The sequence below is a fragment of the Lemur catta genome, chromosome 3, assembly GCF_020740605.2.
Source record: "Lemur catta isolate mLemCat1 chromosome 3, mLemCat1.pri, whole genome shotgun sequence".
In the NCBI taxonomy this organism is placed as follows: domain Eukaryota; kingdom Metazoa; phylum Chordata; class Mammalia; order Primates; family Lemuridae; genus Lemur; species Lemur catta.
The window spans coordinates 97258698-97286051 of NC_059130.1; the positions used below are offsets into that span (position 1 = coordinate 97258698).

Genomic DNA, 27354 nt, shown 5'->3' on the forward strand with positions numbered 1-27354 from the left:
CATATGTGATAAAAGATTAGTGCATACAAGATAATTCTTGTGTCTGAGAGGCGGAAATGAAATGTCTAAATAACATGAGCAAAGAAAAGCAGGATTGCTGGGTGCGGTGGCTCACATCTGTAATCCTACAACACTGGGAGGCTTGAGGCCAGGAATTTGAAACTATCCTGGGCAACCATAGCAAGACCCCCTATGTCTACAAAAAAAGAAAAAGAAAAAAAAAAGGCAGGATCATATGGCAGAGTGGTGTAAAATGCAGTGGCTAAAACCATAGTTTTAGAGTCAGAGTTTAACTGCCTTTGACCCCAGCTCCACTACAGCGACAAGTTCTTAACTCCTCTAAACCTGTTTCTTCATCAGAAAAATGATAATAGTAGTGGTAATATTAGATTTTTCTCCTAAGATTGTTATAAAAATGGAGATAAAATAAAGTGATTATTACAATGCTGGTACATAAATATTAAACAGAATACCATGTAAAATAACTAAGAGTAAATCCCACTGTTTAAATCAGGAAACAACTTGCTAAGCAATTATTCTGTGCTGGTCATCATTCTAAATGCTGGGAACACAAAGAAATAATTGCCATAGATTTACAAAACTCTTATTACATACTAGGCATTTACTCTAAATAAACTGTTTTGTATACATTACCCTCATTTTATAGACAGAAAGCCCAAAGCTTGGAAGGTTAAGTTGCCCATGTCACCAGCTAGTGAGCAGAGGAACAAGGATTTAAACTTAAAGTAATCTATTTCTAGGGCCTGAGTTCTTAACCACTTTGCAGCCCATAGTGACTCCAAAGCTTAATAACTGACTTGGCTGTATTCCATGTGCTCCTCATACAATGTGCCAAGCCACTATTGTTCCCTCAGCTTCCTGGTTTAAAACGCCCACAATTCTTCAAAATTCAGCTCTACATTCTGTATCCTGATTCTAATTTATTCACCACTCCTTTAGTCAGTAACTTCTTAGTATATCTGTTCAGAATGTATAATGGTATGTCTAGTTATTTTTCTTTGAAAAGTATTGTTAGTGATTTCACATATTTTATCATTTCAACCAGATTCGTCTGCTTAAGAAAGAATGGACATTCTTTGCTGTCTACCTCAGAGTCTTCCCAAAAAAGTTAATAATAACTTGTTGAGAACCTGTGGGTTTTTTTTGATACAGCGCCTCTTGCTCTGTTGCCCAGGCTAAAGTGCAGTGGCATCATTATAGCTCACTGCAACCTCCAGCACCTGGGCTCAAGTGATCCTCCTGCCTCAGCCTCTCAAGCAGCTGGGACTACAGGCATGTGCCACCATGCCTAGCTAATTTTTAAAATTTTTTGTAGAAGCCAGGTGCGGTGGCTCATGTGTGTAATCCTAGCACTCTGGAGGCCAAGCATTCTTCAGCTTAGGAGTTCAAGACCAGCCTGAGGCAAGAGTGAGACCCTCATCTCTACTAAAAATGGAAAATTAGCCAGGCGTGGTGGTGCCCACCTATAGTCCCAGCTACTTGGAAGGCTGAGCAAGGAGGATCACTTGATCCCAGGAGTTTGAGGCTGCAGTGAGCTACAATGACACCACTGCACTCTACCCAGGGAGACAAAGTGAGACTCTGTCTCAAAATAAGCAAGTAAATAAATACATAAATAATTTTTGGGCGGGGGTAGAGACAGGGTCTCGAACTCCTGGCCTCAAGTGATCCTTCTGTCTTGGCTTCCCAAAGTGCTAGGATAACAGGCATGAGTCACCGTGTCCAGCCAAACCTGTGAATTATTTTAAAATGTACCTTTCTCCAAGTTCTCTGTGTCCTTACTTACAAATAATAATCTTATGTTACAGTGTGCTATTAAATCAAGAGACCCATGGTCTAGTCCTGACTCTGCTGTGAACTAAGTATATATATAGATCCTCAGAAGTCACACATCTTTAATTTTTAGCTTCTTTATTATTAAAGAGAAAGGATTAAATCAGACAAATCAGACAAAGGATTAAATTTCCAAAACGACAGAACCATCAAAAAGGGCCCCGTGGCCAAATAAACTGGATTCAGGATGATCCCCCTTCTTATACCTTCTACCTCAAAATACAACCACATCTACATGCATTCTGTCATACTCATTTTAAAGTCTCAAGAGATAACCTGGATTCAAAAGTCATCCCTTCCACTTAAGACTTTCTCAAGTCACAGAATCAAGGTTCAACAATTCTAAGCATCTTTTAAGTAATGATCTAAGATTTTATAGAAAATTGAAGCCCAGAAAATAAAGAGGTACTATTACAAGGACCTCTCCATTATACACTGTCGCCTTCTGCAAGAGACCAAATGCTCACACAGGTTCATTGGCATCATTAACCTTTTCCATCCCAAGGGCTATGTGACTAGTTGCTGGTTACTTCTCAATATCCCTTTCCCCTTCGGGGAAAAAAAAAAAAACCAGAACACCCAATCTGGTTATAAAGTCATCTATAATAATGAACATATGTCGTAGCCTCAGTTGTAGCTAGATGTGGCCATACATGTGTGTGTGTGTGTCTTGTGGGGAATGGGGAGAGGTGTCTTGTAGTGTGGTTTACTCTCACATTATATCTAGGATTGGAATATAAGATGGAAGCTATGTGCTGATGGCAGATAAAAGGAACCTGGGTTTCTGATATATGCAGCCAATAAAGCAACCTGGTCTGGCCACCTGAACTACATTCCTGTATGAGAGAGGGAGAAACTTCTATCTTCTTTAGGTCACTACTATTGTGGGATGTCTGCCATTCACAATAGAACCAGATCCTAACTCATACAGGCTAGATCACTTCTCTCTTTAAAAAAGCTGGACTCTTGTTTAGAAACAAATTCTACACTCACTCTGCTTCTACCTTCCAGTCCATATCTCTCTACCCTTCTACCAAATATGATAGGTAAAGATTACAGAAGAAAGTACCCTAGACTTAAATATGATAATATTTCTGTGATTTATGTTATGGCAAAAGGGACTCTGCAGATGTAATTAAAGTCTCAAATTGGTTGACTTTAAGATAGGCAGATTATCCAGGTAGGTCTGAGCTAATCAACTCAGCAGCCCTTTAAATCCAAGTCTAGAAGTCAGAGAGGGAGGATGTCAGATTCAAAGCACAAGAAGGATTTGTTGCACATTTGCTGTTTGAAATGGAGGCAAGGAATAAAGGTGTAACGTCTAGAAGCTGATTTCCAGCAAGAAAATGGGGACCTTAGTCCTATAACTGCATGGAACTGAATTCTGTCAACAGTAAGAATGAGCTAGGAAGTGGATTTTCTACAGAGCCTCTGATAAGAACTCAGCCTGGCCAATACCTTGATTTTAGCCTTGTGATAATCTGGCAGGAGAACCCAACCATATTTTGCTGGATTTCTGACCTACGAAACTGTAAGCTAATAAAAATGGGCATTGTTTCAAGTGCTAAGTTTGTGGTAATACGTTATACAGCAGCACAAAATTAAAATCTTTGTAAAAAAGAACAAGGCTAGGTGCGGTGGTTCATGCCTATAATCCCAGCACTTTGGGAGGCTGAGGCAGGAGAATTGCTTGAGCCCAGGAGTTTGAGAACAGCCTAGATAACATAGCGAGACCCTGTCACTACAAAAAATTTAAAAAAATAGCTGGGCATGGTGGTGTGGGCCTGTAGTCCCAGATACTTGGGAGGTGAGGCGAGGTGATCGCTTGAGCCTAGGAGTTCAAGGCTGCAGTGAGCTATGATCGCACCCAATTTGTTTCTGAGAATTGTTTTATCTTTTCCTATCTTCCCTGGAGAAGACTAGATCAACATTATTCAAATAAAGTACAGGATATAGACGGTTACACAAGGGAGGATGGGGTGGAGTAACAAAGATACACCTGTGCCTTGACTTATATAAACAATCCTTGGATGTTGTCAAAGTAACCCATAAAACATAACCATGAGCCATTATAGATACAGGTATACAGAAAGCTCAGTCCTGAGTAGAGGCTAAAAACAAGGCCAAACAAAAATAGAGTACAGTATAAGACTCATCCCAGATCCCTACAAGGCTGAATTCAAGGAATAGGTTTTATATATGGCAATTCATTTCATTTTAGGAAATAGACATTTTCTAAAAATACCTAACTTGTTCCTATTTGTTTGTACAGAGGTTTACAACTTGTGTACAGTTGATTTGGGAATTGTTCTATTACTCCAAAACCTAGAAAAGGTACCACTCTACCCCCAAGGAGATAAAAATACAATAATATTTTCATTTATAATTATTATGCTAATTAGCAAGTAAACATGTCTATATAAATTATAGAACATGGTTCTAGGAAAAGTAGATACAGGGCAGTTAAAGTGCCAGCCAAGATACATAATCATCCTTCCACCTAGGAGAAACAGTCTATCACTTCAACTCACTACCTCCCATTAAGAAAGACTGTGAATTCATAGGAAGTCAATCTGCAGAAATAGCCAGATGTGGCCAATTCTAAAATTTTATTAAACCTCATTATTTCTTATCTCCCCTTATGTATAATGAATGAATTGCCTGAGAAGTTATCTCTCCACTCATTTCTTCCCTCTAGACACAATCAGCATAGAAAGCATAAATTACTCACTTCAGTTTGTATTACTCTAATGAGGCAAAATAAATGCTGCTGTGTTTTCGCTATGACACCAAACTGACGACAGCGCTCCAAAAACGTATCTAAGGAAGGGTCGATTCTTCTTTGCAGTTTACTCCAAAAGAGAGTCAGTTCCCTATTTAAAAAAAAAAAAAAAAGGACGTAATGATAAAACATTTAAAGTAACTGGTATTTGCTGCCCTGCCCCAAGCAACCCCATTTTTTGATCTGTGAAAGTAAGCTGACAGTAGAGAAAACAAAAACTAGATGGAAAGCTGTTATATTCACCATTGCTTCCTTCCAAACTGGTAAAACTTTTAAGAATTCTCCCTGAAAATTCCTGAACTTCTTTCTTGTGTCTGGGGAAAAATAAAAACAAAAGACTACTTCCTTTAAGATGACATTCAAAAAAACTTATTTAGATCCCATCTTGTTCTAAAAGGTTTTATCTTTTACAATGGTAATTAATTTTATTGACTGATTTAAACCTTATCCTACTGGGCAGAGATCAGACATCACCATATTACCAACAAAATATATAAAAACTAATAGGTACTTTTCTTTTCTTTTTTGGAGACAGGGTTTCACTCTTTGGCCTGGGCTAGAGTGCAGTGGCGTCATCATAGCTCACTGCAATCTCAAACTCCTGGGCTCAAGAGATCTTCCTGCTTCAGCCTCCTGAGTTTTGAATAGCTGGGACTAAAGGTGTGCCACCACATCCAGGTAATTTTTCTATTTATTGTAGAGATGGAGTCATGATATGTTGCCCAGGCTGGTCTTTAACTCCTGGCCTCAAGCAGTCCTCCCACCTCAGCCTCCCAAATTGCTTGGATTGTAGGCATGAGCCACCATGCCTGGCCTATGACTAACAGATTCTAAAGATACACTTCTATACGCTGATCTTAAGGGCACTTTTCAGCTCTAAAATGTGATGATACTACTTAAGGCCTGTATTCTGGAATGCTTAAATACTATCAATAAAATAAATAAAAAGGCACTCTTGGAAATGGCTCAAATACAGGAATCCCACAAATACTCATTAGGAAGACAAACAAAAAAATAAACAAAAAAATTTAACAATTAAGAGAAAAGGCTCAAGGAAAAGCACCAGAAACTCAAAAATGCTAAGGATAGAAATGATCAGGAGAATGTGAAAAGTGAATGCAAGGAAAGCTAATAGCAAAATTGAAGAGAATGCCATCATTTCAAAAAATGTGGCTCTTAAATATGTCAGTGGATACTGTAATATTTGTTAAATGATTTTTATTAATAAATCTGTATTATTTTCATAAGCCAGTTTAAAAATACTGATATTCTATGTTGCTATTATTAATAATATAGACTACTCTAGGATGCTGGATACAAATCCAAAGCTTGAGAAACGAAAACACCTACTTTTATAACAGAACTAAAAGTAAATATATTTAACAGAATTTATTTTCTTATATTTCTAAAGAGGTAACTGGGGCTCTCATAAGGTGAAATTCTTAAGTAGTTATAAGACTTGCTTCAAAGATGGAAATAAATATACAGTGTCTGAAAAGACATATAATTAAAGCTTATAATATTTAACGATGGCATATTTAAACTATAACAAATGTAATTAATTTAAAATGCCTTTAAGTATTTATTTGTCTTTATTTGACTGGTGCTGCTTTCCTAACCAGAAGTATAAACTGAGCTAGGCCAACTGTGAAAAGAGCTACCAGCCAAGTAAGTTGGGATGAGTGTTCATTTTAAAGTCACATGATTGCTTTATTCAAATTTAAGCACCTTAAGTAATAAACACTTTTGAGAATAGTATAAAATTCTAAAGAATAAAGGAAATGAAGAATTATATATGCTCAGAGATAAAGAGCAGTATCTGTCAAAATACATGTATGTGAAATCTATCCTATTTGAACAGAACAAAATTATCAAAGCCAGTAAATCCTGATATGAAGATAAAAATTTACATGATGTCAATTATCTAAAATTCACTAACTTGCTAGAAGTTTAAAGCTAGGCAAATCTGTAAAGTGGTATAAAAGGCAGGTTGAGAATTAAGGTCTCTTAAATAATCATTAAAACAGTAAATCAGATTACCTAATAGGGCTTGATTTACTCCAAATTAAGTATTTCAGGCTCCAGGTATCTTAACTCCAAATAAGCATGATTTAAAAATGGCATTTTTATCATGCACTTTGTATTTATAAAAATAGTTACATAATTACAAATCAATGATTTGAAACTAATACCCATCCAAACATATAAACATGCCTGAAACTATGACAACCAGTATGTTACTTGTAAGGGTGGCAAGGATGTCACTTCAATCATCCATTGAAATCTGTGCACTGGAACACTGAAACCATTAACTAATAGCATTTTACAGCCTGCTACATCATACATGCATTGGGACAAATCCTTCTTCAGTTACTTCGATGATGTGATTTTTAAAAACAACCATTAAAGGCCGGGCGCGGTGGCTGACACCTGTAATCCTAGCACTCTGGGAGGCCGAGGCGGGTGGATCGCTCAAGGTCAGGAGTTCGAGACCAGTCTGAGTGAGACCCCCGTCTCTACTAAAAATAGAAATAAATTATCTGGACAACTAAAAATATATATATAGAAAAAAAAAATTAGCTGGGCATGGTGGTGCATGCCTGTAGTCCCAGCTACTCAGGAGGCTGAGGCAGTAGGATCGCTTAAGCCCAGGAGTCTGAGGTTGCTGTGAGCTAGGCTGACACCATGGCACTCACTCTAGCCTGGGCAACAAAGTGAGACTCTGTCTCAAAAAAAAAAAAAAAACCATTAAAAAACATATTGAAAATGATTCCATTGTATGTATGCTTCCAATGTTCAGAGTTCTACTGTGCCCTTTAATTAACCTATTGCCTAGCTCTTACCAACAAAAATACACAAATTTATAAAAATCAGAAAGGAAATTTATTTCTATTAATAGCAGGAAACACATTTTGGCAGGGATCTAGCTACCAATCAAGAACTTTAAGCTACTCTATGTCTCTGCATATCAAGAGGTGCATGAAGTTCAGGTAACATGTCACACTAAGACTCAAAATTTAGGTATTTTAGAAATACCTAAATATTTTAGGTATTTTAGAAATGAGGCAAAGAAAACATTGTGGAATTAAGGAATGATTAACCTCTTAAAAAGGCTACTACAATAGTAATTGATCACCATGACCTCTTTTCCTTCCTACAAAATTCAGTTATATAAAACACATATGTTGGTCTTTCACCAGGAGCTGGGGAAACAACTGGGATTTAGATAACATACTGTTATATCACAGTCTAGTTGGGGCAGAACAGACTTGTAAATATATCTGAAGAAACAAATGTAAAACCTATGAAATTTAAGCTCAGAGACATTGCAGAAAGCAAAGGCCAGCCTATCAAATACTGTCAGAAAGCTTAATGTGGAGATTCAAAGTTCAACTGTGTGATTTTATTTTTAAAGTAGCGTCAGTAATGACACATGTCTACATATACTTTATCTCATTCGAAATGTTTTTTTCCCTTGCATGGTTAGTCTTTTATTTAAAAAAAATTTTTTGAGACAGGGTCTTGCTCTGTGACCTAAGCTGGAATGCAGTGGCAGGATCATAGCTGACTGTAGTCTCCTGGGCTCAAACCATCCTCCCACCTCAGCCTCCTGAGCAGTTAGGATTACAGGTGTGCATCATCATGTTTGGCTAGATTTTTTTTTTTTTGGTAGAGACAGGGTTTCACTATGTTGCTCAGGCTGGTCTTGAACTCCTGGCCTCAACTGATCCTCTCACCTTGGCCTGGGATTACAGGCAAGAGACACTGTGTCCAGCCACTTACATGGCTATTCTAATTGTTACCATTGCTAGACATCTACAGGAAGCTCACTCCTCTAGTACTTCTTTAATTTTTTCAGAGAGCCAAAAATCTTTTGGGGCCAAGGTTAATGAATAAGCTAAATGATACACCTTTTGAGATTAACAATATAGCGACTGCTGTGAAGCTTTTTAAATTTTTAGTGTGGTTTGTAAATGTCGTTGAAGGAAATTTCTAAAATAAAAAATGTTCGGAGTGACAGTTACATAGTTTACATTTCAAATATTATCTTCCATGGTGACCACACTCAAGAATGATGCTTCCAAGGAATAAATTCTAGCATATGTGTTTAAAAATAAGCTTGACGGCCGGGCATGGTGGCTCACGCCTGTAATCCTAGCACTCTGGGAGGCCGAGGCGGGTGGATTGCTCGAGGTCAGGAGTTCGAGACCAGCCTGAGCAAGAGCGAGACCCCGTCTCTACTAAAAATAGAAAAATTATCTGGCCAACTAAAATATATATAGAAAAAATTAGCCGGGCATGGTGGCACATGCCTGTAGTCCCAGCTACCTGGGAGGCTGAGGCAGTAGGATTGCTGAAGCCCAGGAGTTTGAGGTTGCTGTGAGCTAGGCTGACGCCATGGCACTCACTCTAGCCAGGGCAACAAAGCGACACTCTGTCTCAAAAAAAAAAAAAAATAATAAGCTTGACTACTTTTATTACTGCATTTCAACTTCATTGTCACATTTTAAAAAAATCTATTCTTTTATCAAAATTACTGCTCAATTAAAAAAAACAGATTATTTTTTTCTAAACAAATACTCCTTACCCCCAGCTTAACAAAAGAATCTATGTTATTTGAACAGAATTCTTGTGATTAATTTTCCCTAGTAAAATTTTTCATGTTATGGCTATTCTAATTCCAATATCCCACTTTGAAAAGAAAAGAAAAAAGAAAAGAAAAGCAAAGAAAAGCAAAGAAAAGCAAAGAAAAGCAAAGAAAAGAAAAGAAAAGAAAAGAAAAGAAAAGAAAAAAGAAAAGGCCTTTGAAAACAATAGAAGGGTTAAAAAAAAAGTTAGATACTATTGCTCTTTGAATTGCTTGGAAGGAGCTTACTTTTAATAAAGCATGAAGAGACTAAGATTTTCTTTCCTTTGCTCATTATAGCTCCTCAGGAGGCCACAAAGGGAAATCCCTATTAATCCTTTCCTGCTGTAGAGGAAAAGCATTAATCCTATAGCCACTAACATCTTTGCAAGAGGAACAAATGGAGGCTGAGTGAAGAAAAGGAAAAAAAGTCTTATGGGTCACTGTAAAAAGAAAGCTGTATCAGGAATATTAATAGAACTGTGTGAATATATTTTTAAAACATTTATAATCTATAACACATTCTATATGATTTTATTTATTCTTTGCATTGAAAACCTAGCTATAATTAGCAGATATTTTTTCATTATAGACAAAGCAATTAATTGAACTACAACAAGAAAAATTTGATCTTGAACTAAATATATATTTTACTGATATGTTTAGTTCTGTATCTAGATATATCTAGATCTCTGGTTCATGGAAAAAAAATCTTTTACTTGATTGAGTGATCAAAAATCTCACTGCTACTTAACAATTCTTTTTATTTATATCACCTCTTTTTTGGTTTCTTAACAAAATACCCACCATGATTATTGCAAAATAAATATATTTAAGTCCCTATCCTACTAACCCCTTTCTCATAAGAGATGTAACTCTAGCACCGTGTACTTTGTGGCAGAAGACTACAATTTGAATTTTGGTTTATGCACCAAGAAAATAAGTGTATAAAAGAAAGGCACTGGATCAGGAGTCCAAAACTCTAGACTTGAATCTCAGGTCTAGAGATTCTAGAGACCTTGAGTAATCACAAGATTTTTCTGGTCCCTATGATCCTCCACTGCCTCATTTGTATAATAATCATTATGAGGATTGGGTGAGATAATTTACTGTATACAAAATCATATTCTATATCAAACAGTAAACAAAAAGAACTATAGTAATATACAAAATGATAATAACAGTAAAACTATACAAATATACACAGATGATCCAGAGGGAGGGCAATGAGGGCTGAACTATATAAAAGACTTTATCTGGTTTTTCTATAAACAAAATGCTTGTTTCCAACTTTAAGCCATCCTTAGGTTCTAAAATACTCACAGCTCCTCTAAGATTATGTATATCCAACCCATTCTTAGAATTAAAGTTCAAATATTACTTCCTCCCTGACACCTTTCTTAAATACTCTGGTGTACACTGAGCACCTTTCCCTAATCTCCTATAGCATCATCCATACCACTAATCTGATACTAACTGACCGAGAGTCTTACATTTTAGAAGTTTCTTATGTATCAGGTTTGTCCCTTTGGCCTAAATAGAGTCAATACAGGTAGGATGAAAGAACCATGGGTACTTTACTATTTCCTTTTTAGCAGCTAAGTACTCTGGTAGGCAAATAAGAGATAAATTCAATTAAAACCAAAATAATGCAATTCAGCTAAACAGTACCAAAGTTGCAAAAGAGATTGCTACTCAAATAGATTTCCTTTTCTAGGGCTAGTCTGACCTAGAAACCTAGATAATTTGATCCTTTTCATTAATGGGTTTCCAAATAAGAGGAGGGACTGACTACCAGAAGATACTAACAAACGTAAAGGAAAACAATCTAAGACCAATTTGTTCCATATTGACATAATTTTATCTTCAAGGTAGGAGCCATATTAAAGATAACATATAACCCTCTATGGGATGATCAAGAGAAATATTTACCTTTTCTTGACTAGATTAATGCAATGATATTTTTAATTAAATAATTTTGCTTGGAAGCAAGACTTTATTCACAGGTCATCACTTAATTTGCTTAGATTTTATATTTGAAACAACATGTTTTACATAAACCCTAAATGCTATACTATGTACTAAAAAATAAAATACATAAAAACTAAATATACTTACCAAGAACAATATACACTTGCAGTTTGGAGCTGCTGGGTAAGGTAAGTCGTACAAAGAACAAATGCTGTGTTATCCTGACCCTCAGATTCCAGATTACATATGATGTCTAGTACTTCCTTGCAGTCGACCTTTGCAATCTATCAAAAATGAGATGACTAAGTCAAAAGAAAGTGGTGACTTTCCTGTTAACTTTGTTATATAATGTGAAACTTCTTTATAACATTTTCTATATTTGATAATTGATGAGGCATGCATTTGAGAGACATAATTTTCTTCTATTAATGGCTGAGTCTTCTTGGCATGAACATTTCATATAAGAAAATATTGAAAGAGAAGGGAATAGATGCTATAAGGAAGTTTCACTACAGTTTCAATATAGATAAAAACATTTTGTACAGTTTAAAAAAATTACTTTTCCTTTTTGCTCATTTTACTATCTGTAACTAAAGTGACCTAGCTGGGTCATTATAATAAAATACACATCATACCCTTATTGCCAAGTAGGGTGAAAGGGGGCCAGTTCAGAAACAGGTTTTTTTTTTTTTTTTTGAGACAGAGTCTTGCTCTTTTGCCCTGGCTAGAGTGCTGTGGCATTAGCCTAGCTCATAGCAACCTCAAACTCCTGGGCTCAAGCAATCCTTCTGCCTCAGACTCCTGAGTCGCTGGGACTAAAGGCATGCGCCACCATGCCCAGCTAATTTTTTCTATATATAGTTTTAGTTGTTTTGGCTAATTTCTTTCTATTTTTAGTAGTGACGGGGTCTCACTCTTGCTCAGCCTGACCTCGAGCTATCCTCCCGCCTCGGCCTCCCAGAGTGCTAGGATTACAGGCATGAGCCACCGTGCCCAGCCTCAGAAACTGTTTTAAATACTAATGTTGTATTAACATATCATTTTTTTCATAGAATTAAGGAAAAAATCTTTTGTATAAATAAGCTTTTCAAATAATCAAATGCCTTTTTAGAAACACATCTTTTTCATTCATACTATTCAAAAAAAAAACCTCTGGGAAAAATCAGTCAAATTTTCTGGGGCTTTTTTTCTATACTGAAAAAGAATATAAAATAGGAAAATTAGACCGTTAAAGATCCTTTCTCATTCTCTATCACTTCCCTATCTTAGTAAACAGAATATGAAGAACATAATCTACTTAATAACTCTGTCAGTATTATAAATATCAGTTACATTGGGTATCAAATATACAAAACAGTGATAATCTCAGGACAAATGAGGCATGTATCAGAGCAACTGAGGTAAACACTCAACTCCCTCAGAGTGCTATGCAGTTACAAGGGGGTGGTTTAAGTCTCTAATTTTAATCCTATCTTCAGATAGGCAGAGAAAGGCTTCTTTTAAATCTCAGCTCAAATGCTATTTTTTCATAGAATCCTTCCCTAACTTCTAAGACTGTGTTATTAAATGCATCTCTGTCAAACATTCTCAAATTACTCCTTTGTAGCACTTATCACTTCTAGAACATTTTTTATCCTTTCAAATAGGTTTTATATTATCACATTTTTAATCATATTTCAACATGACAAATCTGTAAGACTGGCAAGATGGACAATATTATTTCTACTTCACAAATCAAAAATGTTCCTAAAAAGAGACTGCTTCTTGTTACAAGTCAACTGTGGCAAATAATCACAAATAATAGTAAACAGAATTAAAAACTAATCCCACATTATTTCATTCCTACAGAGAAGCCCTTACATTTTAAAAGAGTACATTTCAGAGATACAGACTTTCATCTTTTGGAAACAAAGTGGTTTTAAAAAAAAGAGAGAGATAAAAGTGAAATAATTTTAGAAACATACATTTCAAGTAAAAATTCATTAACCTAAAATGGTGAGGGAAGAGAAAATGGTATTAAAAATCTGGACTAGTATTTTAAAAGACATAGTTTTACTGTTTCAATTTATTACAAATACTCTTCAGGTAAAAACTAAAAATTATCAGGGATGACTGAGTTAGCAAACAAACAAACAAACAGAAAAACCCCAAATTAGTGTATAATAGGCCTAAAAAAGTCCCTCTTCTTCTTGCCTGCTGAACCAATTCCTCCCATCCTTCAAGGTCCGACTGAAAACTCTTTTTTACTTATGAAGTCTTCCTTCACAGACTACTCTAGCACTCAGTGATCTCTGCCCTGTTCTGAATTCACAGTATCTTGTCAACATTATAAACTGGGCTGTTATTTATTCTGCCTTGGGTCAATGTTTAACCTACTGACTCATACTGGCCTTTACCTTTTATTATTTTAATTTTCTATCTGCTTTTACTTTGGCCTTCAACTAGACTATAAACTCCCTGAGGACAAGAACATAGGCCTATAAATATCTAAAATTCTCTGTGCACAAAATCCTGTAAGAAGGAAAATAGCTATGTGAAAATGTATACATGCCTGGCAAAGCAGGGCTACTTACTAAATATCTGCACTGGGGATACAAGTTAATCTGATTTCTGCCCTCATGGATATCACAGTCTAATGTTGAGCCTAAGAAATATTGATTTATAGAAATGCCCCATATATTTTCACAGACACATATGATTTCAGAAGTCTTGTAAGGCTTTGCCCTAAAGGAAAATGTAAACGTATTAGTTCACATATCAAAAGATGCCTCGCCTCAGGAGGGCATCTCAATGGTCAGTAGCAGCTGCTTTCCAAGGCAATGCTGCAATCCAGGCCTGTGGCTCTCATCTGTTTTGAAAGACAAAGCAGGTCTTGCCTAGAGCCACGGGATGCCGGAGCTGATCAACAAAGACAGGCCACCAGAGATGAGAGCTGATCACAAGATATGCTGCCCGAGCCGGGCCCACGTGGGCCCAGACGGAACCATGCGGTTAAAGTAAATAGCATAAGGGACAGCTCATGCTTGACTTCTAAAATCTGTTCTAATAAACAATAACTAGAGTCACGATGTCTTTGTTTTCGCTTAAGTAATAGTCTTATCATTAAACTTAGAAGTTTGCCCTAAGAAGATTTTATAACTCATTGTTCATCTAGATAGTTAGTTGAAGGATCTGTAGTAGCCTTTTAGAAGACTTTGACCCTAAACCAAACTACCTATTATTATGTAAATCCCGTTACCCTTTGCAACTGAAAACCTGTACCTGTGCTATAAGTATCTGTGTAAAACTTCAGTCTTGGTTGCATTTCCGCGGGAAGAGATATAACCTTCCGGGCACCCTGCTTTATCTATCTTCATAAATCTTTACTTTATAAACTATATCTTTGGCTCTGTGTATTATTTTTATTTCTGTTTCCAGCAGTTACTAAGAATTACAAAGTATGTTAAAAGCCACAATGGGAGAGTATGGACTATTTTAAGAATACGTTGATAAGAAGAATCTAACGCAAATTTGGGGAATCAAAAAAGACTTCCTGGATGAAGTGACATTTGAGATGAGAATTAAAGAATGAATAGGAATAAGGCATGAGAAAGGGGGAATGAAATGAGAAAAATGCTCCAGACAGTGAGAAATAAACATGCAAAGGCCTAGAGTAAGAGTGAGCATGGTATTAGAGGAATAGAAATATAGTATTTCAGTATAGCTAAGGGTAACCCAGCAGTAGTGTTGCAGCATCAAATCTAGGGAGTTGCTAGGAGTAGAAGCACTATTGTTTTTCCAGTATCTAAGTGCCTCCTGAGTCTACCACAGGGACTGTTGGCAACAATGCTCCCGCACTGACTTAATCAAGCAAAGCATACATTTCTATACTACCTTCTCAAATTAAACTCAACTTATACATTTTCCAGCAAACCTGAAATTCCTTTTTTTTTTTTCTGAGACAGAGTCTCACTCTGTTGCCCAGGCTAGAGTGCCGTGGCATCAGCCCAGCTCATAGCAACTTCAAACTCCTGGGCTCAAGCAGTCTGCCTCAGTCTCGCGAGTAGCTGGGACTACAGGCATGTGCCACCATGCCCAGCTAATTGTTTTCTATGTATTTTTAGCTGTCCAGCTAATTTCTTTCTATTTTTAGTAGAGGTGGGGTCTCGCTCTTGCTCAGGGTGGTCTCAAACCCCTGAGCTCAAACGATCCGCCCGCCTCAGCCTCCCAAGTGCTAGGATTACAGGTGTGAGCCACTGCGCCCGGCCGAGAATTGAATATTTTTCCTTGCAAGAAGTAGCCAAAGCCTGGAAAAAGTGGTAGTCAGTTGGTGCAAGGTCTGGTGAACATAGTGATGACAGAGAGTTTCAAAGTCCAGCCTTTGTAGTTTGAGCAGTGTTGTTTGTACAACATGTGGTCCAGTGTTGTCCTGCAAAAGAGGATTGCTCTATCTCTACTGACCAATCTTGGCTGCTTTATTGCAAGCATCCTCATCATTTCCTCTCATTGGTTGCAGTAAACATCCACTGTAATGGACTGACCAGGTTTCATGAAGCTATAGTAGATAATACCAAAGCTAGACCACCAAACAGACACCATTAGCTTTTTTTGATGAATATTCGGTTTTGGACTGTGTTTCGGCCCTTCATCTTTATCAAACCATTGTGCCAAATGCCTGCGATTGTCAAAGCGAATGCATTTTTCCTCACATGGAGCAATATGGTATAGAAATGGTTCACCTTTATGTCATGACAGCACAGGCAGGAAAGCTATGAGACAATTTCTCTACTGACGCTTGTTTAATTCACACGGAGCCCATCTATCCTGATTCTTGACCTTGCCCACTTATTTCAAATGGTCCAATATTGTTGGAATACTGATGTCAAACCTTGCTGCTAATTCACACGTAGGTTGAGATGGATTCACTTCCACTACGCTTTGAGGTCATCATTATCTACCGTGGTTTCAGGGTGCCCACGTAGCTCATTTTCAAGATTAAAATCATCAGAGTGGAACTTCTCAAACCATTGACTTACTTGCATTCACTAACCACATACTTCCCAAACATTGTGCTGATATTTTGAGCTGTCTGCGCTGCATTGTTTCCACGATGGAACTCACATTCGAAAATAATGCTAATTTTTGACATCCACGGTTTCACAAAAATTGCTTTACAAAAAATTCGAAAGATAATCACAAGCGAAACCACGCATTTGAAAGACTGAGGATGTACCTTTGCAATAAAAATAAAACAAGTGCTAAAGTGAAATGTCAGGGATATCAACTGTCAAATGTAGTACTTAAGGAAAATGAATATTTCATACTTAATAACCTAATGTACGCCACAAAACACTTCTCAGATAAAGCAATTAAAATGAAAGTCACTGATAAGCTTTTCAGAATTTCAGTGAGGATCTAGGAAATACCTTGTTCTTAGATACTGAAATAATTATTCGTTCCTAAATATGATTCCTATTCCTGGGGCTTACATTCTGTAGCTGTTAAGACAAGTTGAACACATGTATAAAATAATCAAAGCTTTGTTTACTATCTATTTTACCACTAAAATATAAGTTCCATGAGGGCAAAAGTTTGATTCTTTCGCCATTGTATCTTTAGTACCTACAATAGTGCCAGGCACATGAGGGAACATCAATATATATTTGCTAGAATGAAAGATAACTACAAGATAAATAACTTAGTGGCTACAAAATGAATGGCATGAAGATAAATGGGACAGAAAACTGTAGACAGGAAGAATAATACTGACTGAAGTCAGAGAAGATGACTTCAAGAAAAATAACTCTTGGGAGATACCAGCGTCTAGATATATAGGGGAGGGTATAGCACCAAAATAAGATGACTGAATGAGCAAACTAATAAATGTGAAATAATCATGGCCTATGAGGAGGGAAAAGGTTACACAACTGCAAAGAGTGAGGCCACTTAGCTGGTACTCAGTGAATGAAAGGGTAAATAAGGTCAGAGACTTAGGACTGAGCTAAATCACACACTATCTGGAAGATATCCTGAATAAAGCCATGTCACAGAGTTGTACAGTTTTACACTGCACAATAGTAACCAGCCAAGAGAGTTAGTGGAGGCTGAAATTTAGTCGGCTTGCCAAGCCCTAAGTTTTGGCAGGAGGCTCTTCCCTTCAGAAGAAGGAAGACCTCTGAAAGGCAACCATATGAAGGGGAGAGGGGGGACACAGTGCTTTCGCTGATTTCCATAAAGGTATCACACAGGCTAATGATAACTGTAGACGGAAGAACAAGAATTTATCCATGGGGTTTTTGGGGAAATCATAGGATTGTGTTGTTGTTGTTTTCATTTCCATATATGTCCAAAAGAGATCATTTGAAATCAATATTTAACTTCTATTTATTAGATTTCTGATTATAAAATGTTTATGACAGAAACCTCAAAAATAAAAATCATCCTTAGATCTTACAACTCAATGATAAACCAATGTTAACAACATGGTGAATTTTCTTCCAGTATTATGTCAATACACATTTACTGCATACCATGGGTTCAATGTATGATTGCTGCATATATGTACATATTTTAAAGAAAGGTGGCACTATACTGGTTGTATATTACTTCTTTTACTCTACATAATGTTGTGACTTCAGTGTTTTTATAAGATGCTTTCAACAGCCCTCAAGATAGACAGGGGAGGGTATGTAGAATGTAGAGGCAGAGAAATCAGTAAGATCAATATGAAGAAAAAAGGCAGTGGAAAAGTAGTAATGATGGTGATAACAATGTTTCTAACACTTACATAGCATTAATATGCTTGGTACTCTTCTATAAGTTTCCATATACCAAATCATGACATCTTCACAACTACCCTACAAAATAGATACACTATTGCTATTTCCACTTACAGAAGACAAAACCTGAGGCACAGAGAGGTTAAGTAACTCACCAAAGCTTATACAGGTAGCAAGTGGCCCAGGATCTATCCCAGTCAGTCTGGTTCGAGGGTTCATACTCTTAGCCACTGTGCTATATTGAGATTTTTTTTTTTTTTTTTTTTGAGACAGTCTCGCTCTGTCACCCTGGCTAGAAAGCAGTGGCATCACCATAGCTCACTGCAACCTCAAACCTTATATATAAATAAACCACTCCAGAATTTAATTGGCAAGACCAATGTATACATCACAGTGGATTTCTTCAAGTTGACAATGTTTAGGTTTTAAGCACATAAATTTCTAGTTAATGTGAAACTTAACCCCCCCCCAAAAACCCAAAAAACTGTGGTACATCTATACAATGGAATATTATTTGGCACTAAAAAATTGAGCTATTAAGCCATAGAGAGACATGGCAAGACCTTAAATGCATACTGCTAAAGGAAAGATCACTTAAAAGAGTAGCGCACATCACAGACTTTGGTTGGTTAAAAAAATTAGAGGGCAGTATGAGTTTGATAATCACAAAAAGAAAGGAAAAGAAAAGAAAAGAAGAAAGAAGAAAGCAAAGAGAAAGGAAAAAAGAACTATTAAGCCACAAAAAGACATGGAAGAACAATAAATGCATACTGTTATGTAAAATAAGTCAATCTTCACTTCTTAAGAAGTCAACCTGAAAAGGCCACATACTGAATGATTCTAAATATATAATATTCTGAAAAGGTGTCTTCTCTTTTATTCTTGATTTTAGTAGCTTGAGTATTCTCTTTGTTCTTGTTCAGTCTAACTGAAAATATATCAATTTTGTTGATCTTTTCAAAGAACCAGATTTATTACTTTTCTTTGATTCTGTATTCTCTATTATTTCCTTCCTCTTCTTTGAGTGTAATTTGCACTTTTTTTTTCTAGTTTCTTAAGGTGAACGGTTATTAGTTTTGAGATTGACATTTTACAACTATAAATTTCCCTCTAAGCACTGCTTAGTTGCATTCCATACATTTTGTTATATTGTGCTTCATCACTTATCACAAAGTGATAAATTTTTCTAATTTCTCTTGTATTTTTTTCTTTGATTCATTGCTTATTTGGGAAGCTGTTTTAATTTCCCAAATTTCTTTCTGTTACTGATTTCTAATTCTATTCCATTGCAGTCAGAGAACATACGTGTATGTTTCAATCCTTTTAAATGTATTGAGTTTTGTTTTATGGACTAACATGTGGTCTATCCTGGAGAATAACCCATAAATATTTGAGAAGAATGTATATTTAGCTACTGTTGGGTAGAGTATTCTATAGATGTCTGCTCAGTATTTACCGTGTTGTCCAAATCTCTATTTCCTTGTTGCCTAGTTGGTCTACCCATTATTGAGAGTGGGTATTAAAGTCTCCAACTACCATATTTGAATTGTCCGCTTCAGCCTTCAATTCATATATTTTTGGTCTCTATTATTTTTCAGACTGGGTAATTGCAATTTATCTGTTTCATTCAAGTTTGCTGAGTCTTTCTTCTATTAATTCAAATCTGATTTTGAGCTTTTCTAGTGAATTACCTTTAGTTATTGTACTTTTTGCGACAGAATTTCTATTTGGTTTGTTTTTATAATTTCTGTCTCTTTACTGATATTCCATATTTATTGAGACATTGTTCTCATACTTACCTTTAATTCTTTAGACAAGTTTCTTTTAGTTCTTTGAATATATACTTGGTTCTCATTATTTGCAGATTTTGTATTTGCAAATTAGCCTACTTGCTAAAAAATATATTTGTAACCCCAAAACCAATACTCACAGCATTTTAGTGGTCATTAATGAACATGCATGCACTAAGTGGGAAAAAAACTGAGTCACATGACATGCATTTTACTAGCTGAGGTCAACAAAGTAATGTTCTACCTTCTTATTTCAGCTGTCAAACTGCAAATAGTGTCCCTTTTGCATTGTATTTAGTGCCACTTTTTCTCATTTTTGTGCTCTCTCCCTAGTGTCTTGTTCATCTTTGTATTCCCAGTGCCTAACAGAGTCCTCTAATGAACAACTGGAAGGCATTTCTGTATTACTAATATTTCTTACATGTGAATCTAAATTATTTCAAAACAAAATGTTTAATTCTACCTAGAAAAGCAAAGAGAAAGAATCACCTTTGGCCACTGTAGAAAATAAATTGGAAGGACAAGATTAGATGTAATTAGAAGGCTTTCAAAATAATCAGGCAATTAAAAACCAATGGTATAACAGGCAGTCAAATGGCGTAAGAGATGGTGGGTAGAGGCAGCATATTTGTCTTCCTATTTTCCTGGTTAGCCTATCGATGTAAATTAGCATTCTGACCAGTGCCAGTAATGGAATATTTTATCATTTACCTTTCTATAGAATAGTGGTTTTCAATGCATTATTTTCCCGATCAGTTCTGAGGTATACTGCAAATAACTTGTTCCTAAGAACACATTTTAAGACATGAAGTTGGTAAATGTTTTTTTTTTTTCACAAAGCAATTAAAGCAGATTTAAGGTTAGTCATATAATAATATTCCTCTCACTTGTATCCTTGAGAAGAAAGGGAGTTAACAGTTAGCAAGCTCAAATTTAAAGTAACCATGGATCTACCTTTAGGAAAATCATCCGTTACATTCACAGATACATCAACTGGGAAAAAAGGGCTACATGCCAGTTTTAAAAAACATCAAACTCCTTTTAAACTGCAGCAATGTCACAGAGTAGCACTATGCTATAACATGGACATGTGTATGTTTCTTAAAGAAATAAATGGTCGTTGATGCTTCTACTTAAATGCTATTACTGTGTATATCTGAGTGAAGCCTGAAATGTCCTACTGAATTCTTGAAAACGACATGTCTAACTGACTGTCCATGATGACCTCTCTGGCATACTCGTACATCAACCAAAACACCCACACATAACCCATTGAAGTGAGACTAGAAATGAGATTCAGATGCATACTAAATTCTGGGAAGATGTCTCTTTAAAGATATTTGAAAAAACACTGCTTTAGGAGATAAAATATTTAAATAAGCAAACCCTCAATTTCCCCATACAACCTTTCTACTATTATTTTCTGAGTGTACATCTCATTCCCCATATGATCCTAAGGATAAATAAAGTGAATATATATTAAGACTGCAATTTTAAATTTAACCACACACTTTGTAATTATTCCTTGTTCAGGATTCACTGTTAATCTTCATTCTCATTTAAGCCACACCTGGAATTTCTATGCTCTTGTTTACTTTTTCTTCTACTCCCAATGTGAATTCCCACTAGGTTCTATTTAAATTTATTTTCTCTGTTTATCATTTACATCTAGTGACTGTGTCAATTCCCAACAGTGTTAGACTGGTGAGTTTTAAGATCCTGTTTGTCTTTTCCTTTCCCCAGCAAGAGAAGAAACAAGCATCTGCTATCATGTCTATCAACTACATTGGACAATGAAGATATAGCTCATTCAGGAATTAAGAATGAAAAGGACCCCTACCTTAACTGTGCTAAGAACTCTGCTGACAGATTTCTTGGCCCTTTAAATAGAAGCATTTCACGTTTAAAACATTATCATCCTTCCGTTTACTGGTGGAAAACTTGATCTTTGCAAAGATATCCCCTTTCAGTAATGAAAAAAATATAGGAAACATCCACTTGGGACACTAGGCCATTGCCAAGTCTGTAACAATTATTAAAATCCTTTCATATGTACAATTAATAGCAATGTCATCTCATTCAACTATATAAATCAAGTATTACAACCTAGAACTCCAGAATTCCATGAAACTCTTCTGCTTTCTAGTCCTTTCTGAAAGGACTAACTCTTTATGCACTGGCTTCTGAATTTTGGCTTTCAGATGACCCAGTCAATTAATCTTAATTATATGTGTCTGGCTAAATCTTCCCAACAGAGGTTTCCCATTACACACACCCATTACTGGGATACCCAGAGGTGCCAACAAACTGCTTTTTATTCCCAGCTGTAGCTCAAGTGAATTTAACTCTTCTCCTGAACTCAGCTGAAGTAGATGGCAAATGTGTGGGTAACTGTTACCTTAGAACATTTGCTGATTTTAAATTCTAATTAATGAATATCCAGTGATTCATTAGAACTTTTTCAAAGCAAACTAAAGAGTCTCTTTAATTTTGTTGTAATTTGGTTAAATAAATTATAGTACTATCCATACAGTAGAATGCTATTCAGTCATTAAAAATAATGAGAATGGCCCTAAATGTACTGATGATAGGATGACCTATATGATATATCAAGTGGTAAAAGAAATATGTCTTCTGTACTTGTAGAATATTTCTGGAAAGGTAAACAAGAAATTGGAAACTTGTTTCTTGGGGAGAGAAACTAGGGCACTGGTGTGAAGAAAGTAGGAGGGAGACAACTTTTAACTATATACCTTTTTGTGTGCCTTTTGAAATTTGTGAGATATATGTGTATATATATATACATATATATTAAAGATAATTGTTAAAACTTTACAGTTGATTCTGATATGTAGTTAAAATTGAGCCAGTGGTTTATCCTTAGTATAAATCACTGCTACTCCATATACACACACACACATACACACACACATGCACGCACGCGCACCCATGCACATACCTAGCAGTATGGACATCACCTGGGAGCTTGTTACAAAAACAAAATCTCAGGTCCCATCCCAGACCTAATGAATCAGAATCTGCATTTTAATAAGCTCCCCAGGTGATTCAGAAGGCACTTCCTAGTCTCAGAAACAGTATTACAGATTAACCACTTATATGGACAGCTAAAAATATATACAGAAAAAATTAGCCGGGCATGGTGTGGCGCATGCCTATAGTCTCAACTACTTGGGAGGCTGAGGCAGGAGGATTGCTTGAGCCCAGGAGTTTGAGGTTGCTGTGAGCTAGGCAGATGCCACGGCACTCTAGCCAGGGCAACAGAGTGAGACTCTGTCTCAAACAAACAAACAAACAAACAAACAAACCAGAATTCAGGAAGAACCAGACATCTATAACAGAAGGTTGGCAGTGCCAGTGAGCTATACCATATATGATATACGAGATGTGTGAATGTGAATAAGTACAAAAGCAAAGCAGAAGCACACCACCTTGAATTTAAACCCTGGGCCCACCATTTAGTGGATATATAAGTATCGGCCAGTTATATAATCTCTCTGAGTTTCAGAGAGATTACAAATCCTCTAAATTGCTATAAAATTCATAGGACTATCATAAGGATTAGATGCCAACACATTTAAAACACACAGCACAGCTTGGAATAGACAAGTACTCAATAAATGTTTTCTATAATTATTTTTAAGGTTGAAGTGAGAAGTCTGAAAAGACAGGCAGTACAAAGCACTTTATCCTTTGATTTCTTTATGGCTAGAAAGTCCAACAAATTAGATCATTTATTAATAAAGCCATAGGTCACAGTTTTAAACCCCATTTGGGCAAACTATTTGTTATTGTCTACTTCACAGCCACCAACTGGCTGTTTCACCTCTGCATCCTGTATCTGGGCTCCTGTCTAGTGTCATTTCCCAAAGCAAAGATGACCAGCATTCTGTGTCTCTACTACACATTCCTTGCCTAGGGATTCCTCTCAGACTCAGGTGACTACTAAACCTCAATGTCCAGGTTACGCTGCTTCACACTGGAATGCTGCTAATCCAATATCCCAGAATAGTGAGTTTATAAGCACTTGAAAAAACAAGGCAGTTCATAAAAATGTAAAGGCTACTAGGAGCCAGGATAGAATCAAATTCCTGGAGTCACCATTTTGGCTATTGGGAAGTATCTTAGATGTAAGCACATCTTAAATTTCAACAAGTAATTTGACAAAAGCTTCTCACAATGGGGATACAAGATCTGGGCCACAGGGAGTTTAGCTATTTGAAATAACTATTGACCCAAGCATTAATCCATGATTCAATCAATCTATAAAGAAATCTGTTTCACTGGTTCACATATTTATAAACACATAGGTAGCATAAGTATTGTATTTCAAACTGAAATAAAGCTGACAGAAAGAAAAAATATGAATCACAATTTTAAGATTAAAAAAGAACTCTGTGCAAAATTTAAAAACTTACAAAGCAGGAGTGAAAAGTTTCAGCTTTGATATTCTGGTTATTCAGCTGGATATTCAGCTTTGATAACTAGAATGAAAGCTAGAAATCCTGTTAACAACACATCCAGGAGTGGAGCTGTACCTTTCATTCCTTCACCCAACAAGTATTTTTTTTTATTCTTATTTCAGCATATTGTGGGGGTACAAAAGTTTAGGTTACGTATATTGCCCTTGCCCCCCCCCCATAAGTTAAGTATTGAGTGTCTACGTGGCTAAACATTCTTCTAGAATGTAGGGATATAGCAGTGAGCAACCTATGTCCTTGTCCTTAGAGAGTTTACAATCTAGTGGGAGGAAAGAGTGAATAACCAAATATGATGCCCAAATATGTATGACAAAGAAAATACAGCAAGGTAGGAGGACAGAGAGTGATAGAGGTCATTTTAGATGGGTTAAGTATATATTTATAATAATAACAGCAGATATTTATTAAAGAAAAACAGGCAAGAGAAGGGGGATGGGGTAATATTTTAGATGGGACACTGGGGATGGCCTCTCCTGATGGCTTACTCTACCCAACACTGCAAATACACAAACTAGCATACAGGTTCATAGTTGGTCAATTATGAGTGCTTTTAAAGATGTGCATGAAATCATAGGAGGTTAACTATTTCTATGTATACCACACTGCGTCTCTGTCTAAATCCAGATTTCACCTCTGATCAATCTCCTTGATTACTTCATCCCTAGTTCTGCACCTCAGGCCTAAAGAATTCTTGTACTAGTCTATATTTGTACAGTGTCTGTTAAATGCTAGGAACTGTGTTAGATGATTTTAGGTATTATCACATTTGAACTATCCAGCCATCTTTTGAGATAACTACTATTACTTTGTCCATTTTATAGATAAAGAAAATGAAGCTACCTGCCCAAGGCTGTGTGACTAATAAATGAAAACGCAAGGATTTTCAGCCTACATATTCTTACTGTTGCTCTCACTTCGCCAGACATTTTGTGAAAAACACACCCTACTTATGCTCCCCAGTCAATCCAATCCAGTAATGAGCCACCCAGAAGCCTCAGAACTCCAAAGCTCATTCTCAACTTTTAACAGTCAAAAGTGTGACTATTTAAGTTTCCCCTCTGGGCAAACAAAAGAAATGAGAAAAACCCTCCCAAGCAACAAGTCTACTTTAAGAACCAGAATTCAAGCCGGGCCCGGTGGCTCACGCCTGTAATCCTAGCACTCTGAGAGGCCGAGGCAGGCAGATCGTTCAAGCTCAGGAGTTCGAGACCAGCCTGAGCAAGAGCAAGATCCCGTCTCTACAAAAAATAGAAAGAAATTAACTGGACAACTAAAAATATATAGAAAAAGTTAGCCAGGCATGGTGGCGTGTGCCTGTAGGCCCAGCTACTTGGGAGGCTGAGGCAGTAGGATTGCTTGAGCCCAGGAGTTTGAGGTTGCTGTGAGCTGGGCTGATGCCACGGCACTCTGGCCCCGGCAACAGAGTGAGACTCTGTCTCAAAAAAAAAAAAAAAGAAAGAAAGAAAAAGAGAAGACCCAATGACATACTCCTCAAAAAAGCAGAGTAGAACTGAGAAGGAGCAATCAGTGAGGTAGATAGAAAGCCAAGAGAGTACAGTACCCTATAAAACAAGTAGAAAACTTTGTCAAGGGGGCAAAGTTGAGATATTACATTGGTAAGACGAAAACTAAAAAGTCTTCATTGGATTTAGTGATGTGGTGGACTTGTCTTGAAAGGAGAAAAATGTTCAACAGTAAATTCAGACAATTTGTTCAAGAAACTATGCTAAAAAAGCCAGGAGAGAAATAGGACAGTAATTGGAAGGGGAAGAAGGGTTTAAAGAAGGTTTCTATTTTAGAGATGGAAGAAATAACAGCATAAATGCTGATGGGATGGTTACAACAGAGAGGAGGAAACTGACAATACAATTGAAAAAAGGAGAACTGTTGTAGCATTATCCTTAAAAGAGACAAATGGAATCTGATACAGAAGTGAAGGGTGTTGGCCTTAGCTAGGAGAACAGATATAATTTATCTCTAGTAACAGTAAAGAAGGTGTACATGCATAGATGCAGACAATGGAGGGAGCTTACAAAAATTCTCTTCCAACTGCTTCAATTTCCCAAAGAAATAGGGAGACAGTTCATCAACAAAGAATGAGATAGGGCAGAAAGTATTGCACCACAGGTTTGAAGACAAAGGAAAAAGTTGAAATAGTAATCTAAGAGAATAAATGGACTAAAGAAAATATACTGGGATTGACTTAAAGTAAAATTAGTTGGCAGGTTTTTCTCCATGTAAGTTTGGCCCTAATAGGTACAGGTAAATAAATAGAGAGTAGGTGGAGGTTTGGGGATAACCAGGATACTGGTAGTCAAACAAGTACAACTAGGCGAGAGACCAGCAGAAGAATTCAGAGTGCATGCAAAGGCGTGACAATGACGACTGACAATGGAAAAGCAGAGTAAGGAGGGAAGTGAGTATATGAGAGGGATGAGGCAGAATGAAAAGGTGATAGATCAGTAGACCCTGGTTGATCTTGCCCAGGTGATCTTGATGAGGCTGTATATTAAAGGGAATGAGGTGGAAAAATAGTTGTATTTGGAGAGTAGGATATTACAGGTAAAATGATCATAAAAGTTTAAGAATTACTACAGCATAAAACCAGACCTTTGGGATTCCGACATTTAATAAGAAACTTCAGTGCAGAAATAAAATGAAAATCCATGTGTCCAATCTGGCAGATGACAGGATTAAAGGTAGATGACTAAATAAAGCCTAGGAATTTCTAATTTTTTTTCTGTATAACTTTTCAAAAACTATTAGAGAAAATTAATCCCAAATTTAAGGAAAACAATGATTCAGGTTTTTTTTTAAAAAAGGATGCAATCTGATTGATAAAATAGTTTTTAAAAAAAGACTCAATCACTTTATCATTTTCCATGGTATCCACTTTGGCCACTTAATTGTTCAACATGTATCCATGGGGTCTAGAATCCTACACTTCTCTGCTTATAAAGTTAAACATATAAAACAACTTAAGCTAAAATTAAGTGCCATTTTCTTTAGTTTATGCCTTGGTGCCACGATTAATAATTTCTACATTTCCCAAACATTGAGAAGTCATTACTTT

General features: G+C 36.4%; 1 protein-coding gene across 2 annotated transcripts in view; it reads right to left on the reverse strand.

Moving 5' to 3' along the window:
• RLF (RLF zinc finger) overlaps positions 1-27354 on the reverse strand; it is a 68308-nt gene that overhangs the window by 5805 nt on the left and 35149 nt on the right. For both annotated transcript variants that reach the window (XM_045548145.1, XM_045548146.1), the window contains 2 exons: positions 11382-11518; positions 4586-4727 (listed from right to left, as the gene is read on the reverse strand). In XM_045548145.1, coding sequence (XP_045404101.1) covers positions 4586-4727; positions 11382-11518 — 279 coding nt within the window. The remainder of the gene's footprint in view (positions 1-4585; positions 4728-11381; positions 11519-27354) is intronic.